Genomic DNA, 18,599 nt, shown 5'->3' with positions numbered 1-18,599 from the left:
GCAATCGAAGCCAAGACAAGACATCAGGACAAAGCTTCCGGGACGCATTTTCCGTTTTATATTGGATCATGGCGGAAGGTAAGATGCTGCGTTCCCGTCGGGCGCTTTGACATAAACAAATTTCGATTGAAAATTGGTTGTTATCTCCTGGAAATCGATAGTCACGGCCTTTGGCTATTTGATTCTAACCACGCGTGCACGTGTGATATGTTTCTTATCTCCAAGCTTCTCTTGCTTGGTTGAGAAACAGTTGCATGAAATGGCCGACTGAACTTGCGATGTGCTTTTTATTGTTGGTGCTGCAGAGCAATCAGCAGAGCTGCTTCTGCGGCCAGCTTGTCAGATTTAAAAATCCAGCTGTGTAGAGTGCCGACGCACAATTTTTTTTCGCTTCAGACCAGAACAACGCTGCCAAGACAGAAGTGGCCGACGAGGTCCGCGCTGCTACGGACACCGTCACCACCGGCGCATCGGAAAATACTCAGGTGAAATTTGCTTGCACGCCATTGCAGGACCCGGTAGTCTTAATCAGGCACGTGTCCCTGCGTTTGCCAACGGACGCGCCTGGTTCAGAGTGCTGAACGCCGGTGACGTGTTTCTTTTCGCCTCCAGGCAAGCGCCGACAAGGAGAACATCGGCGCTAGCTTACCGAAGAAGTCCAAAATGGACACCGACTTGCACTCCCTACCAACGAGGCAGTATCTAGACCAGACTGTCGTGCCCATTCTTCTTCAGGCACTATCGACGCTTGCCAAGGAGCGGTGAGTGCCGCGGAACTTCGGACGCACGTCCGTGTTTGTTTTGCGGTGATGCTCGGACGTTCTTGCTGCAAAATGTGGGCCGTACTCAGACGACGGAGTCGTGCTAATTGCTGTGTACTGCCCATGTTTACCGGCGTATGACATAAAATGCTTGAACTTAATGACCGCTAGGTAGTGGACCAAACAGTAAAGTATGTTAACTGCGTACAGCTCCAGTTGCGCGCATTTGGGGCTCTCGTAGGATGGGCAGCATAGGGCGTAGCGGCATTTACTGGCGCGTGTTATGGCGCTGATATATGTATATATTGCGAGAATTTGTCTGCCTGCATGCGGCACAGTAGCTATCGCAGATCCCTCCGCAGCCTTGCAGCTTCCATTCGAATGCATTATATGGTATTGTCATATAAGACATCGTTATCTCGGTGTCATGCATACGCCATACGTTGCGCGTCATGTTGACTTAAATCTTGCTTGCAAACACCATTGGCGCTTGCCGGAGGGTCAAGGGGATATCCCTGTGTGCACCAAGCACATTGTGTCACATTTTCCCGAGCAGAGCGTCATTTGTAACGTCACGTGTCCCGTGTGCCAGCCCCTGGCTACGCCACTGCCTCTAGTAGCCCGCAAACGCCATTGCATATTCCGGAATACAGGATACGCTGAAGCTCTATACTCTTGGCTCGCCCTGCTGCTTTCATAGTTTACCAAAGGTATAGGAAGTGGCATCTGTCAGACTTTTCACAAACGTAAGTTATTGACAAGTAAACAGGGCAGGCAAAAAAAAAAAATGCAGATTACATTTACATTTCTGTCCATTGCAGAAGCTCTGCTAGTGTGTTTTTGAATCGGTGAAATTCAGTTACGGGAACTTGTCTTGCTCTGTTGATGAGGACTGGCGCTGGGTCTTTTGACAATTTTGTCGGTGCCAGCGATAGTGTAAAGGTCTCAATAGAACAGAAAGTTGGGCTAGTTGGTTTACACTAAGCTTGATAAAGTAGCCCGACGACACCGAACAAAAGGAACACACACACTGCGCTAAACTTTGAAGTGAGGTTTAATGGAAAAAACATGCTTCATGTTTTTCCCGAAAACCTCGCTTGAATGTGTAGCAGTTTGTGTGTCCTTTTGTTCTTGTGTGCAATTTCGTTGCACCATTTCCTTCATGCTTAGTGTAGAGGTCTGTGAACCGACGACATGTATGATTATTGCAGTACCGTGTTGAAGTATTCTTTCGATGATGATGGGCTACTTCGAGCAATAAAAAGGGTTTGAATTTGTGCATTTTGATACCGTTATGTTTCCCAACCTTCATAGTCATCATAGTGTCATCCATTTTTACACACCAACTTGTGCTTCTACAATGCGGAACTGCAATATAATGAATTTTCCGATATTACAAAGTAAATCTAAGGTGTTTCTTGCCAATATCAGCATGTAATGAATGTATGGTTATAACAACTGTCAGATATAGTAAAGGTATTTTCTAGTCGTATGCCACTGCATTATAACAAGGTTCTTTTAAAAAAACTTCAGGAAAATGTCATTACTCTTTTGAACTTGAAGGGACACTTAAGGAAAGTATTGAGTCGAGCTGTATCGAAAAACTTTTTTTGTAATAAATTCATGATTCGTAGCGAGAAAATGAGAGAAACGAAAAATCGGAGTAGCACTATTTATTTTGGACTATAGCACCTCTTAGGCAATGTCAGCTATGGCTCATTCAGAGAGAAATCGCATGGGAGTTATGTCAACATGTCTTGTTTGGCACATACCATAGCAATTGAGAAGCAGCAGCAGTATTTCCAGTTGCAATTTTCTATGCAACAGTCATTTTAAATGATGACTACTAGACGAATAATCTATCGATCTGACTCGGCTTAATACGGCTTACTATTTTCCTTTAACTGTCCCTTTACGGCTGTTGTACTAGATCGAAGTGAAACTTATTCCAGTGGGTTTACGATGGTGAACTTGGTAGGGTGTTCCGTGTTCATAAGACTCTGTGAAAACTTATTCAGAACTGCTGCTAAAGTGTTCAACATTTCCTTGCAGGCCCCCCAACCCGATCGAATACCTGGCAAGCTACCTGATGAAGAACAAGTCTCAGTTTGAGCATGGGAGTCACTCCGTCAACGGGCAGAACTAAAGCCGGGGTGTGGGGACTGGGGAGGGAGAGATAGTGTTGTGTATATTTTTCCTTTATGTTATTATTTACAAGCACGGTGGACGACGACGTCGCTTATTGCTTTACCTCGCTGCCAGTCTTCTTTCTTTCCTTCTGATTTTGAAGCATTTATTTTACAAAGTGTGGCAATGCAAGAAGCGAAGCCTGTCTGTTTGAATCATGCACTCGCTTCAAGCACCGCAGAAGCATTGCACTGCCCATGCGTGACACTCCAACTGCTTTAGAAAAATTGGGTAAAAGAAATACATGGTGCTTTTAATTGTGCAAGCATGGAGCTAGTGTAAAGCACACAGCCACTGTGGGCGCACAATTGTTTATTGAAGAAGAAAAAAACCTGCCCACGAAATGTCGCTGGATGAGGCTTGTTTATTTTTTTTAGGACATAATGTTGATGTCCTCCTTGTTCACTGCAAAGGGTTAGCAGATCATGAAGTTTCGAAGATAGTTTTGAAGAGAGAAGGGCGGGGGGTAATGAGGATAAAAATGTTGTCAATAAAATAAGTTGAAACAAATGTGTAGGTACTGTTTTAATTTATCTTCTTAGCTGTACAAGGTGTTGCTGCTCCGCTGTCAGAACACTGGAAAGGAAGAAAATGTTTTCAGCAACATTTGTTTCGGCAACGAAACAGTCTGTGCTGTGCTTGTGACAGCCATGCAGCTTCCTACAAAAACTTTCAGAGGGAACTGTGCATCTGCAATCGTCTACCATGGGAATGGTGGTTATGTAGTAATTAATGTAAGATGGATTTGTCACTTGTCTAGCTTGTGACAGCATCTATTACGTTTCATCATTCCAAATTTCTCAGCACTCGTACTTTCGTCAACGGAGCAAGAAATTTACCATGCAGACTGCTGCATTTATGTAGCGCAATATTTCGTTGGAAATCAATCATTCACAAAATAAAGCCATCCGAAACCAGAAAGACGAGTTTCGGCAAATTCATGGAACATGGCAGAAGCAACTTGAGGCTGTGTTGTAGCTAGGGGTCACTGTGCTAGTAGTACAATAATACTTGTCCGCGACTCCTGCTATGAGAAGTTGCTTGAGAAATACTTCTGCACTTTACAGGATGAACTAGTATAACGAAGCGCCCGATTATGGAACTACTGAAATTCTGAGCAATGCTTTTGCAGCAAGCGGCAAGACAGATGCTAGAGCGTTTGAATGGCTACCCTGTCCGAGGAGAAGAATGTGCTGTAAGCGCATGCAGTCAACTGCATTCCCACAAGCCAGTCATAATCGAAACGCACAAATCCCTTCCGAGCCTGCTGAATCTTTGTGCCATAATGTGAATTTCTGTCTACTCAACAGCTTTCCATGGTACACTTAAATCTCACAATTCAACTCTTTATTTTCATGTTCATGATGACAATCCACACAAAGTGCAAACATCATTCCATCTCAAGAAAAATAAAAACTTGACTGCCTTTATTTCTAGCCTTGAAGGGTACATTTGTACAAAAAAATTTCGTGGCGATGCAGCGTTAAATGCGAGAGCTCAATTAAATCAACTTCTCAATTATTATACTTAGATGAAAAGTGTCAATGAGAAAATTGTAGAGGCACATGAGAAACTCCAAATACAGCTTCCTGTTGCTCAACACGCGGTACATAGAAGTGTTTTCCTGAGCGTGAAAGACGCCCGCGAATACACGCAAACAGCCTCGAGCGGCCAGTCCCGTGCGGCAATTTTTTTTTTTTTTTTTCAGATTCAAGTTTATTGCTTCATTAGTGGTACATATATGCAGTAGAAAATATACAGAAAGAGGTCCCACAGTTCTGCGTGTATTCGCGGGCTTCTTTCACGCTCGGTTACAGTTCTACATTAAACCGTGCTGTGGTCGGCATTATCTAAGCTAGGGACAATTGGTGAAGTAAATTAATATTATTACAGTTCTACATCAACCAATGCTGTGGGGCAAGGTTACCTAACAGCTAGGGAGATCTGGTTAACACTTCACGTAGGGCATACATACCGTCCTCAAACGTCCCGTTATCGTCGAAGTCTTCAGACAGCCACTTCTTGAAGTACTGGCACGTAGCTGGGGAAACTGCACCACCCTCGTAGCAGTTGTGGATCACCTGAAAGACGAGGTTCATTTGGGCTATTTTGCTACCCCACAACACATAGGATGTGCACTATCAGTTCCGTGCCAGGTGTTCAAACCAGTGCAGCATGGAAGTTTAGTGTTGAAGTGACAAAATTGGGAGTGCATTACTATGCAGCTCGATGCATGCACAGTAAGCTAATTAGGTGCACCACTTTGTGCATACTCTGCAGAGGACTACAGTTTGGTGTTGTAAGCATTTGAACACCATTCGCGACAGTGGAAAGGCAGATTACTTGTGTGCGCTAGATTGTTTGTGTAATGAACCACTGAAATTAATCATTTGTCGGAGGAAGTAACAGTAAATAAACCGTGTTTACAAATCCCAATATGGTGTCAACACATCATGAACGACATAAATATGTGAAGTGCTAGCATAAATGCCTTTATCGAAGTAAACATAAGATCCCCTCAGCTATCGTCACTGCATCTCAATAAGTGAGCAGTTCTAAACAGTTGCATAGCTTCTTGGTTGGCATAGCATAGTTGGTGCATGTGTAATAGACCTAGCCCTGGGAGTGTTAGCCAGTGCCCCCTCACGGCCATGGCGGCAGATGCACTACAGGAGGATGACACTACTAAAAGCATGTTGTTGGCCACTCTACGGAGATAACCACGTACTTTTCTTGCATTGTCTTTAGTTAATCAATTAGTCAAGATTAATTCATCAACTGCAAAAGCTTACGCAGTTGAGCCGGCTGGTTCATAACTTCAGCAGAAACGGTGCAGAAGAACAAGACGTAAGAAAGTGCTAGAGTCTGTCCCTTTCTTACAACCTGTTCTTTTGTGCTGTTTCTGCTCAAGTAATTGATCAACTCCACAAATCAAAGATAACTTTTATCCACGAGAACACCTCATGCAGCAGTATTTAAAGTCCTATGTATATTATGCAATCAGTTTTGCCGCATCACAAAGAAAGCCTGCAGAATATGTAAAAGAAAGAAATGTGACGGCCTGCTTGCCTGTCACAATTGCAGTGCACTCAGTCGTGCTGCCTACAAACATACAGCTCATTTAAGCTACACTCAAACCTCGTTATAATGTAACAGGATGTAACGAAATAATGGATATAACAAAGTAAATGAAATTCCCCTTGAAATCTCCATAGAGAACCATGCATTTGAAACCTCGTCACGAAGTACAATTGACCTGTCAATGGATATAACGAACTATATTAGTCCACCAAAAAAAAAAAAAGAACCCCACCAAGGTGCGTGAAGTATTCCGCGGAGTTCGACACTCGTTCGGCGCGGCTGTTTTAAAACTCCCGCGTCGACCTCACGGACATGCGCAGCCATGCCACGTGCGGCCGAGCGAGCCATCCTTCTCGCTCAACCATCGGGGCAAAATGAGCGGGCGAGTGGGCGGGCCACGTGAGAGCAGTGAGAAGCGGCCAAGTGGCGCAAGGTGGTTTCTCTCTCTCTCAAGAACCGGTTCGCCAGGCTCCCTGCGCAGTCGAGGGTTGTGTGCGCGTCTGCACAGTGCACGTGTTTTTCGACAACGACGGAGATCACTTGAGTTCGGTCGCTGAGCACCGTGCTTTCTCGGCCTTTGTCTGCCTTGTGTGCCGTGTGCCACGGCGATGGACTTGATCGCTGCGCACCGTGGTTTCTCAGCCTTTGTGCGATCACGTCACCGATTTCACAACGCCATGGATGGCGTTGTGACACACGTGCAGGCACTCGATGCGCAGGCACTCAATTGGTTGACCTTCTACGTCGTTTCTTCGGCGCCCATGGTGACGGCGAAATCGGCATCAACTGCGTTTCAACGGCAGACTTCCACTGAAAAGGAAGTCTTTCGTTTGTGATGTCCGAAACAAAGGAGCGTCACGGACTTTTTTCGGGCTACGTCTAGCGGACAATAAAATAGGCAGTGTGTGCATTGAGCAAGCAAAATATTTGTCTTCTATTCAATTTCCGTCGCATGCGTGGTCGCGTAGCGGTACAATGGGCCGCGAGGCGGTTTCCATCTTTGCATGCTTAATATAGTTGTGCACCCAACTGAGCATTAATTGCCGTAAACTGCTATAATTGATATAACGAAATAATGGATATAACAAAATAATTACGGGTTCCCTTCAACTTCGTTATAATGAGGTTTGAGTGTAATTGTTCTGCCACTGAGAAAGTGACACAGCAGCAACGATTTCAGGTTGCTCATTCTGGTTATCAGTATCATGAACAGCAGCACCTGCAGCTTTCAGCAGTGCAACCGATAAAGATCACTTGCATGAATTTTGAAGCCAATGTCTGCACCACTGTTTTATCACTTTCTCCGTGGTGTGGGGATCGAGGTGTCTTCCAGGGTCTTGCCCCACAGCTCGTGCGTTGTGCTTAGCTCGATCTCTGGGAACCGCCGCCCTCCCGGCAACATGGTGGACACGGCTAGCGAGCCAGAGGAAATTTCACGTGTAAACCGTGCTTTTCCTTCCCGGTGTAGAGTCACCAGAAGAGCATACGTCACCATGACACGCCCTGATTGGCCTCCCGTGTGGCGGCCCCCAAGGTGCCCTCTCCACCCAAACTCTCTTCCGCTGAGCGCTTCATAGCTTCATCACGGTGGCAGATGCTCACAGGCTCGCAACATGTTGGTTACGTGGGACGTTTGCTCCCACGACATCTCGTTCTCACACTTGGTGGACCGGTTAGCCATAGCGCAGCAGGCGCACATACTCGATCGGTCTTGCAGTCAACCTTTGCCCATAAGCATTGTGACTGTGACATTGTGTTGCATCTTGGGTTAATAAACCTGTGTTTGTTGGCGATCTGATTCTGGAGCCTTCTCTGCGCCGTGCTGAAGAGTCTGCAAACCCTGCCGTAGCACATTTGTGTGTTGCAGAGTGGAAGAGCATCGTGCCCTTTTCTGACCGTCACTTGTAGAGTGAGCCTCACACAAACCCAGCCTCCACAGCGGAAGCGCACTACAATAATAGCATTCTTTGTTTATGTGCATCAGGCCTGAAAGCACTGCAATCGCACCACTTAAAATGCATAGCCACATGGATGTTTTCATAATTCACGGGCTTTCCTTATGATGCACTGCTGAATTTGATGTTTCCTGGAACACTTTCCAACTTTCTGATTGGATGTTTTTCCTTCACTTTATTATTTGTGAAATTAATTAAGTAACCTTGACTAACTATAACAGAATGCAAGAAATTGGCTAAATTGCTCAGCAGAGCCATGAACAACATGCTTTCAGTTGCATCCTGCTATAGCGCACCCGAATATTTTTAAACCTTGGCTAAAGTTCGCGGGACACCCTACAGACTAGATTTCAGAAACTACTAAATAAGTGCTGGATGAAAAATGTCTCACCGGACATGTTCCGCAGGGCATGCGCATCAGGCCCGCGCTATCAATCAGCGGCTCGACGGCACGGTAGTGATTCACCAAGTCTGCTCCAGAAGAACTGCCCTTGGAAGGGCCTCCTAGGCTGCTCGAGCCACAGACGACTGTCCTTTCCACTTTCCCATCATAGATCAGTGTGTTCAGGATCATTTCAATGTCCTCCACACTTAGCTGAACCTAAAGGAAGACAAACACCAATTAACACCTTTCGTGAGCTACAGCCTGGGATGATACCTTATAAGGATTCTTTTCATTCAATTCTATTCTATTTAACACCTACGTCACCAAATGTCAAAAAACCAATCCTGGATTCAGCAAGGACACTGCTTCATGTGAGCCAACAACAGAGTAGAAAAATCCCAGGGCACCCAAGCACTTATTATGAATTGTGAATGCGAAAGCATCAATGTCCAATTGAACGTCGCTGATAGCTCCTTCGAGTTATGAACTCCTGGCGAGCAAGCGAGTGCGTTGAGATGCTTCGCACAGTTTGATTTGGCCTTACAAAGGTGCAGTTAGAACGCATGCGAGAGCTTGCACGGACAAGGAACTTGCGGATAACACATGCTTCCGAGAGCAAGGGTGATTTAATGTCGCAGCTATGCCCTCTCCCCTCACGCAACACCTGGCACGGTACTGCAGCAGCAGCAGGTGTTTCCTTTCACCCGCTCTGTTCCGTCGAGGTGCACTCGTGCCGTGGTGCCACAGCCAATGGGAACTACGTGGAGTTGCACTTGTGACGGGGCATCGCAGCTAATGGGAATATAGGTGCCGTTCTGCGGCTACAGACGCTGGATGCCGGCTTTTTCGCTAAATGAGCCATTTCACACTTTCATAAAAAAAAAGAATTAAATATCAAAATTAAATGTTACAAAAACGTGGCCCCCAGTAATCTTTGCCTGAACTAATGCATAAGGATGCAGCTTGGTGGCAAACTTCCCTGGAACAATGCCCATCTGTTTGGACAAACCAGAAGCCCAGACTGAAATTACTGCCGGGCGACTGAGGTACTACAATGTCTACCACATTTTCTCACCTATGGTCAGAAAACTTGTGGGTTTAAAGGGCAGCAAACAGGGAACAGTTAAAACACAGCCTTGGGCTAACATCTATGACTATTTTACTATGAGCAGTCGCCCAGTGAAATCAGCTCTTCAAAGAGCTACCCTCCACAGGAGCACTGTTTCACTCAACACTTCTTTGTGTGTGACCGATCTAAAGACGCACTTTCTTCTGTCAGCAAAAGCGTGCCTCTGTGAACTACAAGTTGATTGACTTTTATCATTTTTCTTGTTTACACACAGTTTGGAGAGTGAGTGGGCCCTTAAGCTTTGGGTCAGTGTTAATCCGAAGGTATCAAATAATAATGGCAATTTGGACAGTACTATAAGCAACGCTGCACTAAAATCATGGCCACTACCACGCGTCACCATTGTCATATTTGCCTGCGTTCGTTTTCACCAGATTTTATCGGTGTTATAAGTTATCAAGTGTTGCCAGGCACACCTACAGTATCCTTAATTTCTTGAATTTTGTGACCAATCAGCAAAGGGAGGCATGCCTGATCAGATTGCACACGCATCGTGAATAGTGTTGCACATCCTGAAATGTGTGAGAGCACCAGCAATTAATCTGGAATGTACGGTGAGCCATGTACAAACAGCAGACGAATTCAACCCATGAGATAAGATTTACAACTGCGCTTCACCGCTACTGTTATGATCAGAATGTTGCTTGTCTTTCTGGGTACAAGTTCACCCAAAGTTCACACTTATGGCAGTATTAATTAGTTAAGGTTCTAAGAGCACTACAATGTGACACTGTACAGGAATTCCAAGGAAAGGCTCTACACGTTTACCGTATAATCACTCAAAGAAAGAAAAGTATACATAGATGTACATACAATACAAAATGCGAACAAATCACATCCATATGCAATGTTTTAGCACACAAACTATCTACTAGTACTATCACTTTTGCAAGATTTTATGCGACTCTGCATCGAACTTGTCCAAGTATGTGGCTGACAGTGTTCCTCGCACTGCGCACAGCTAGAGAGTTTGGCACAGCACCAGAAACACTGGTGGTCATATACGCCAACACATCTGGTGCCGAGTCAATCGAAATCTTGCGAAACTGATTGACCGAGTCGTACCACTCCAGATCATAGTTGAGCACAAAATGAGCCCATTGCAACCTTCATGAAAATGTGCCCTGTCACCATCTTGTATGATGCTGCGTCTGACAGCTCTGACGGTAGGCTGTTGCCAATGCCGTGAACGCGGTTTTGGGTTCGTATCCAATTGTAACATGTAGGCAATTTCGGATCTATTTTCTCACAAAAAAAAAAAAAAAAGGTGCGCATTTGATTCGAGTAAGTACAGTAACTGCAACACATACCTTACTGATGCCGAGCTTATTGATGAACTCCCACACCTCTTTTGAAGAGGCGAAGGAAGCATTCTTCTCCAACAAGGGGTCGCTTGTCGTGTCCTTGGCAACTGCAAGCTGAGAAGGCATCAATGGATCAGTGGCATACTTGCCAACTTCTATGACATTATCGTACAATGCCTAACTTAGAGCTTGATTAAAACTAATAGTATAGACACTAGCCGCGTTTACATGAATGCGACAGTGTCGCATCGCATTTCTAGCGCATCGCATTCATGTAAACAGCGGTAATGCGCATCGCATTAATGCACCAGGCGAGGGTAGATTTACGGGCGCGAGTCGACTCACACACGTGGCGCTCCCTTCTCGGGAGAGTTAATGCGCTACATGTAAACAGCAGTCGCATCACCTTTCCCAAATGCGCTTGGAAATTCGATGCGCTACTGTCGCATTCATGTAAACGCGGCTACTGATAATTTTTCTAATTTCTATTTGCAGCCACTTTAGGAGAATGGTAATCCGGGTAAGATGATTTTCATTCATTATTCCTATAGCACAAAGAACGATGACACAGGGAAGACAGAAACAACATGCGTGCACCATCAGAAGTCATCAGAAAAAGATAGAAATGACCAGAACACACGGTCTTGTCATTTGTGTCTTCACTTGCGCTTTTGTCCTTTGCACTGTAAGAATAATGAGCCCAGCTTAGGGCAAATTTGATTTCAATAGAATACAAACACAGTTAAGCCTGGATGTAAAGGTCATGAATATAGCAAATTATCAGATATAACGAAGTAAATATGAAATATGTTTTGGCAATATCAGTGTGTAGCAAATATATTGACACGTATAGATGTTTATCTTTCACCGGTGGCCGCTTACAACTTTGAAGGGCCTGCCATAGAGGTAGGGGCGAAACTTTGATGTAGCCCAGATGATGGCGAGGCACTCCTTTTCTGTTGTGGAATAATTTGATTCCGCCTTCGATAGCGACCGGCTAGCGTAACTTACAACTCTTTCTATTCCGTCAGTCCTCTGCACAAGCACGGCGCCGAGTCCTACGCTGCTTGCGTCGGTGTGGACTTCGGTATCGGCGTTTTCGTCGAAATGCGCAAGAATGGGCGGCGATTGCAGGCGTCGCTTCAGTTCTTCAAATGCTTCGATTTGCGGCGTCTCCCACTTGAACTCGACGTCGGCCTTCGTGAGGTATGTCAGTGGCTCGGCGATCCGTGAAAAGTCCTTGACGAAGCGCCTGTAATAGGCGCACAGGCCAAGAAATCTACGCACTGCCTTCTTGTCGGCGGGCGGAGGAAAGTCAGTGATGGCCGCCGTTTTCTGTGGGTCAGGGCACACTCCAGACTTGTTGATGACATGGCCCAAAAACAAGAGCTCCTCGTATGCGAAGCGGCACTTTTCTGGCTTCAACGTGAGTCCGGAGGTCTTGATAGCTTGAAGAACTGTTTCAAGGCGCCGGAGGTGTTCCTCGAAGCTTGAGGCAAACACAACGACGTCGTCCAAATAGACGAGGCAAGTCTGCCACTTCAAGCCTGCCAGTACTGTATCCATGACCCGTTGGAAAGTCGCAGGTGCCGAACAAAGACCAAACGGCATGACCTTGAACTCGAACAGTCCGTCTGGTGTTATAAAGGCAGTCTTCTCCCGGTCTCTCTCGTCAACTTCGATTTGCCAGTAGCCGGTTTTGAGGTCCATCGACGAAAAATACTTTGCGTTGTAGAGTCGATCCAAGGCGTCGTCAATCCGTGGGAGAGGGTATACGTCCTTCTTCGTGATCTTGTTGAGGCGACGATAATCGACGCAGAAACGTAGGGTTCCATCCTTCTTCTTCACTAACACCACGGGGGACGCCCACGGACTCTTGGACGGCTGGACGATGTCGTCGCGTAGCATTTCGTCGACTTGTTGCCTTATGGCCTCGCGTTCGCGCGCCGAAACTCGGTACGGGCTCTGACGGAGTGGGCGGACATATTCGTCGGTTATGATGCGGTGCTTGGCGACCGGGGTTTGTCGAACTTTTGACGACGACGAGAAGCAGTCCTTGTATTGCAGGAGCAGAGCTTTTAGCTGTTCTTTCTTATGCCAAGGAAGGTTCTAGATTAATCCCTGATGCCCGCGTGTCTTCCAGAAAGTTCTAGAGAATTCGCGTCAGTCATGCAATCAGATAACATAAGCGTCGGTGAAAACAGGCAATGGAAAGAAGCATCGATAACGTTCTAGAAACTTCCGATACAGGCGCGTCCTGCGCCGAGCGATAACGTTTAACATTTGTTAGCCGGTGGAAAGCGGCCACCGGTGAAAGATAAACATCTATACGTGTCAATATGCTTATAACGAATATCGGGTATAATGTCAGTGTGTTTGTGCAGGACAAAGCTACATTATAACGAGGTGTAACAGTACAGCTATCAACCCATGTTTTAAATCCAAATTTTTGAGACACAATCAATTATTCGGACTACAGCACCACCACCTACTCCATAGAAGTTGTGTGGTGGCAACTAAAATTTCAGCCGTCATAACACGAATATTTCATGAATAAACTTAATAAATGAGTCGACGATGGAGATCATCCTACAGCTGCGACTGCTGGGCAGAGCGCCTGTTCACAGCATGCTTATGGAACAAGTCTGCAAATTTTTTAATAAACAGTTCAAGATGGAAAGTTGGGTGAATTCATATGCACTCACGGTAATGGATACAGCGCGAAAAATAGAAACACTACAGAAGAGCTGACACTGCAAAGTGCCTAGAGATAGGCAGGCAATCACTAGAGAATGGAAGCCTACTACTGTATCAGCAAACATGGTGATGCATGCGTGAGCCAAGTGTTGACTGTCATGTCCAGAAGGAGACAAGCTTTCTAGGTGGCCTTTACTGATCTGACAACAACTGTGCTGTTAGCAATCCATTGTCATGTTTTTAGTAGATAGCCCCATGCATATTAATTTAGTGCTTGATCAATAAAACTTAAGTTGCAAGTCAGTGCTTTTGGTGTCTGCTCTTCTGTCATTCTTGCATTTTTCGTGCTGCACCTATTACCATGATAATAAACAGTCAACATCTTAAGCAATGAAACAGTATTTTTCACCAAATCTTAGCATTTTGGGGTGTCAGCTAGAGCATTTCTCAAATTTTAAGGCTGGCAGGTTTGGATTGGATTGGATTAACCTCTGGGAATGTGTCTTTACGTCAAGTCACCTTCTTCACGAGGAACCTGTGGCACTGTTGATTCAGGACTTCCACGAACTCGGACTCGAACTCTTGCTCGCTATACCACGCACCACCCGTCACAGAACGGTCAGGTTCGAGGTTGTACAGCATATACACTTTCTTTTTGGAGGCCTGAAAAAATGAAACAACGGGTTTCAAAGTGTACTGGTTCATTAACATGAACTGATTTCACCAGCCTCGCTTGAGGCAGGGATGATAGAATGGGGAACACGGAGACTGCTGACTATGGAAGAAAGTTAAAACAATGCAGGAATTTCTGCATTACTACAGAAAAACGCTAGAAGCAAGGAAGGAAAAAAACAAAATAAATTGCAATGAGCTGTCCGAAAAATATTCATTAGGAAACCGTATACTAGAGACGCCAACAATTGCAAGAAGGGTAAAAAAAACAAAAAGCAAACATCAGTGGTTACAGCAGCAGCAGGCTCTCAAAGACGACGTGATCACCTTCTCAAGAACAACAACTTCTTTATGACGCAGCACAATGTCGTCGTCATATGCTACAGTATCTGGCCTCTGAAACACATGCACAGACGGCACCACTCCTAGAGTCTATGTGGTGCACAAGAGCCTGCACAAATTAGCAAGCGCCAAAGCTGCGCGATAGCACAGTGGTTGGCACATTTAGCTCCCAACTGCATATTGCCGCATGGACATAATAGTTTGAATAAGTGGAAGTGGCAAAGTTATGTTTTAAAGCATTAGCTTTTCTTAGGTCATTACTCAGTTTCGCGTCACTGGCGCCGTTCGCAGCGAGAGAGGTGCCACAAGATTCTTCCATTGGTGGAAGCGCATGCAAAGCCAATAAGCTCCCTGTAATACCACCAGGTGGCGTTGCCCTTCGTGCACAATGACGAAACCCACCGATTGCACTCGCAGTATCATAGCAGTCTTGCCACATCGCAGACATGCCTCACCTTTTCCTACATGAATCGGGAGGAGCGTAGTAGCCTACAAGGATACTATAAAACATCCTTTACACTGAAATGTCATAGAGGAAGCAGGACCTTCAGACCCCCAAGGAACACGGTAAGTTCTAAATAGGGAGCGAAAATGCCTAGCCCGCACCACAGCTAACGCTCAAGCATTTGCATTACACACTCGCAACCGTGCTGCGAGGTTTTTTTGTTGTTTTTTTCTTCACCCTATGCCAAGAATGAAGCAAGGGATGAGGTGGAGACCTGATGATCGCAACATGACGATGACGACGACGGTCGTTGCTATAACGAAAAAGATAAATGCACACAGCAAACTCATTTTCAAGCTTTTGACTGCTGTGACAGTGAGGGAAAAACATCCACAATCGCACATTAGTGCGAGATCGTGGAAGCATCGAAGATAAGTTACCAAAGGCCCTCTCTCCCTCATAATGGCACATTATAACCACTGCAACTGCACATCTTTGCTCAAGAGTTCATATATAATTGCAAAACGTGGCGACTAGACAAGACAGGAAATCATAGAAGCATACTGCATTAGGATAAGAAAAGAGAAGTGCATGAGACACCCTTTCATCTAATTATATAAAAATCTGGAAGGCGATTCAACCTTCAGTTGAAGTTGATGAAAGAGGGAGTTGGAGGTTAGAATGGGAGGAGTCCCTGCGCATCGCACTCTGTCGCATCATCCATCGCGTGAGCGAAGCAGGATGATGATGTATGATGGCATGCTAATTAAGTTAAATTATTTCTGGGATTTTACATGCCAAAACTACGATCTGATTTTGAGGCACGCCTTAGTGGGGAATATGCGTCTGTGGTATAATGGTTACAATATCAAGCTTCTGTGCTAAAAGTCCTTTGTTCAAATCCAGCTGTCGCACCCAATTTTATTGATTTATTTTAATAAGCATACGTACATCCATACATACATACACACCATATATATATATATATATCCAGAACATCACTGCGACTAGTGGCCCACGGGGGACACACCCACATATCAGTAGCACATAACAGTCCACATGTTTAGTTTGCACTATCCCCGGGATTGGCTCATGAAAGAGGCCAGAAACATGCCCAATACAGAAAACTGGGAGTAACTCGGCAAGAAAGACTGTCTTTAAAAGATAGTTGTGAAATGAAGAGTCAATGAGTATTTATTTTTTTCTGTTCCCTCGCTAGAAGTGCATGAACATTCAATTTCGATTAGAGAATTCAACATTTGAAATAGTCAAATATTAGTTTTTTATTGGAATCTTATTGGAATCCACAGGAAAAAATGCTGATGCGAATGATAAGTGTTCCAAGTGATTTTGCTAAAGGAGTGCAGAGGTTTTTGTGCAACGCACAAGTTTTGTGAGCGAATTCACCGAGCAAATAACTCCTCAGTAATTTTCACTCATTCAGATAGATATGGATTCTTCACCTTTAGCCAGCCTACGAACCTTTTGTCTCGGTTTAGGCAGTTCGATTTATTGTTTGGACAATACCTCACCAGGTCTGCATCCTTTAAACTGGTGTACGAAACTGTATTAGTACATTTAGCTCCTTCTGCTAAAGCAACACATTATGTGCATCTCGTAATGCACAGTTCATTTGTTTCACCACTTTCACTGTCATGGTGCACTAGATACCATAACCTTTCCCGTGTTTCACATTCAAAGCTCTTCGGTTGACCAGGCATCTACGTAGTTGTAAACAGCATTACATGTATCAAATCATTTAACTAATCCTTTTTTTACGAAACAGAACCCCCGAAATGTACACATCTGATTTTGTCTGAACTTGGAAAATATTCAGTGTTCTATTCGTAGTTCAAAGGTAGTTATTCTGGAACATTTCATGTTCGTTTTGGAAATTGACTATTCGAACATCCCTACTTTCTTGCGAGACTTCCTAACATGTGTCATGACAAGCATCCTTTAAGACTGAAATTGTACTCGTTCTTGTTTCCTATTTTTGTTGTTCCCCTTGTTGCTTACATCCTTACGTTGTTACTTTTTGTAATAATTTCGCCCCAAAACTTTCGTCCTCTTACGTCTCAAAGATGGTCTCACTGAGTGCAGGGCACAGGTCTTTTTGGTCATGTGCATACATAAATTCGTGTATAACATCGATAACTTGTGTTGTCACTCAGCAGTGTTCGAATGTCATGCTGTCTCATGTTATGCTGGCGAAGCCGTGCTGTTGATAAGGATGTGATTAAACCACTGTTACAGGCTCATTTGTATTGCAGATGAACAAGGACAGCTTTCAAAAGAAACATCGCTTATGACATCGTCAATGACATCGCTTATGACAGAAACCAGAAGTCATGGCACAGTAAAGGGGAGGGCGACCACTCACCGATACAGATTTTACAGCTTTGATCAATTTCTTGCTCTCAAGGCTCTTCAAAATCTTGTTCAACGAGGTCAAAACAAGACCACTCTTCATCCGGATGTCGCGGATCCAAATCCCTGCAGAACAGGATTAAAGGCCAGACGTGTACAGATCATGCACGCCGAAGGTGGTATTATCAAACGCGTGACGTGCCACGTTATCTTCGTTTCAATCGCACCTTTGTCTCCGGCCTCTTCCACAATCTTGTACACGACTTTTTCTTCTCTGTCGGAGCCCTTGCATTTGCTGAGAACGACAAAGAAAAAATTGAGCTACACACCTAAATGCGCTCTTCTCACCACGACTTACCTGTCGGCTTCAGAGTTTTTCAGACGATATAGCAGTTGCTGGTTCTTCTGCTTCAGAATCTCTAACTTACCCTGTAAATTAAAAAAAATGAAAAGCAATGAAACCCACGTAAGCTCTCAGGCGCAGGATAGTGAAAGATACACGTGTGGCAAAGTGTAAGAGCAGCGATGAACTAGCTACCTGTGCCAGCAAGCTGTTGAAAGCCGCGACTCGCACGGTGGGCTCAACGTTGGGAATGTGCATTTGCACGATCTTGTCCGTGATGCCGGTCGGGTTCGCCGTGCAGAGTTCGACGATCCTGCATTCCAAGAATTTTATGACTATAAAACACCAATTCGTCACCGGTGAGAGTGATCGGGGGAAAAAAAAGAAAGAAAAGATGCGTCGGCAGAGCTCGGAAAGCTTGCTTACTTTTGCTCTATCTCTGCAGCGTCAAGCTTCTCGACTTTCACCGTGACGCCCTGTGCCATCTTTACAGTTCTAAACACGGAGACGTTCAGAAGCAAATGAACACCCCCGCAAATGCCAAAAAGTTAACGGCGTGTTTGGCGAAGATGTAATAGGGACAGCTGACGGGTGGCAATATTTACACATGTGCTTTAGGGAGCAGCCGGCTCCCACGCTGGATCCATTGGATCGGACGCCGAATTATTTGGCTGGCAATGGCTGCATTTGGCCGAACGACCGACACCATCTGATGATGATGATAATGAAGCCTCAATAATTAATGGCACAAATTCACCACGTGGTAATATGATTGAAAATTAAAATAAATTAGTTAATAAATAAATAAGTCATAAAAGATAACACACCAGCCATGACACTTATGTAGTAAACATTGTCGTCATTACCGTCGTGCGTGCCTACTGTGTGTCGCTCGATTGAAACCAATTGAAACAAATGTCCCAATAAT

The 18,599-nt window shown here is 44.9% G+C and overlaps 2 protein-coding genes across 3 annotated transcripts; one reads left to right on the top strand and one right to left on the bottom strand.

Annotated features, from left to right (window-relative positions):
* The first annotated feature begins 19 nt into the window (after positions 1-19).
* On the top strand, positions 20-3,458 carry LOC119457660 (protein dpy-30 homolog). The gene is made up of 4 exons (XM_037719295.2): positions 20-78; positions 397-485; positions 613-761; positions 2,814-3,458. The coding sequence occupies exons 1-4, from the start codon at positions 69-71 to the stop codon at positions 2,905-2,907; spliced, it is 342 nt and encodes a 113-aa protein (XP_037575223.1). The 5' UTR covers positions 20-68; the 3' UTR covers positions 2,908-3,458.
* LOC119457659 (DNA-directed RNA polymerase III subunit RPC6-like) lies at positions 3,386-18,339 on the bottom strand. 2 transcript variants are annotated; one of them, XM_037719293.2, is made up of 10 exons: positions 18,098-18,339; positions 17,867-17,984; positions 17,687-17,757; positions 17,556-17,623; positions 17,342-17,454; positions 14,019-14,162; positions 10,809-10,916; positions 8,376-8,585; positions 4,924-5,029; positions 3,386-3,524 (listed from the first exon to the last, which is right to left on the bottom strand). In XM_037719293.2, exons 1-10 carry the CDS (start codon positions 18,154-18,156, stop codon positions 3,517-3,519), a joined length of 1,005 nt encoding a protein of 334 aa, XP_037575221.1. In that variant the 5' UTR covers positions 18,157-18,339; the 3' UTR covers positions 3,386-3,516. The 2 variants fall into 2 exon arrangements, with proteins under 2 accessions (XP_037575221.1, XP_049526267.1); XM_049670310.1 differs by having other exon boundaries at positions 3,403-3,524; positions 4,920-5,029.
* Between the last annotated feature and the right edge of the window lie 260 nt (positions 18,340-18,599).

The sequence above is a fragment of the Dermacentor silvarum genome, chromosome 7 (assembly GCF_013339745.2).
Source record: "Dermacentor silvarum isolate Dsil-2018 chromosome 7, BIME_Dsil_1.4, whole genome shotgun sequence".
In the NCBI taxonomy this organism is placed as follows: domain Eukaryota; kingdom Metazoa; phylum Arthropoda; class Arachnida; order Ixodida; family Ixodidae; genus Dermacentor; species Dermacentor silvarum.
Note: the sequence above shows the minus strand (reverse complement) of the source record. Positions and strands in the feature narration are given on the sequence as shown.

What these genes read in the sequence shown, in the direction of transcription:
- LOC119457660 (XM_037719295.2), top strand. An exon ending in GCGCATCGGAAAATACTCAG is followed by an intron (nt 486 to 612) that starts GTGAAATTTGCT and finishes TTTCGCCTCCAG; the next exon opens with GCAAGCGCCGACAAGGAGAA. An exon ending in TCGACGCTTGCCAAGGAGCG is followed by an intron (nt 762 to 2,813) that starts GTGAGTGCCGCG and finishes ATTTCCTTGCAG; the next exon opens with GCCCCCCAACCCGATCGAAT.
- LOC119457659 (XM_049670310.1), bottom strand. Translation starts at nt 18,156, where the DNA reads ATGGCACAGGGCGTCACGGTGAAAGTCGAGAAGCTTGACGCTGCAGAG. An exon ending in GCTGCAGAGATAGAGCAAAA is followed by an intron (nt 17,985 to 18,097) that starts GTAAGCAAGCTT and finishes CTTGGAATGCAG; the next exon opens with GATCGTCGAACTCTGCACGG. An exon ending in AAGCTGTAAAATCTGTATCG is followed by an intron (nt 14,163 to 17,341) that starts GTGAGTGGTCGC and finishes TCATTTTTTCAG; the next exon opens with GCCTCCAAAAAGAAAGTGTA.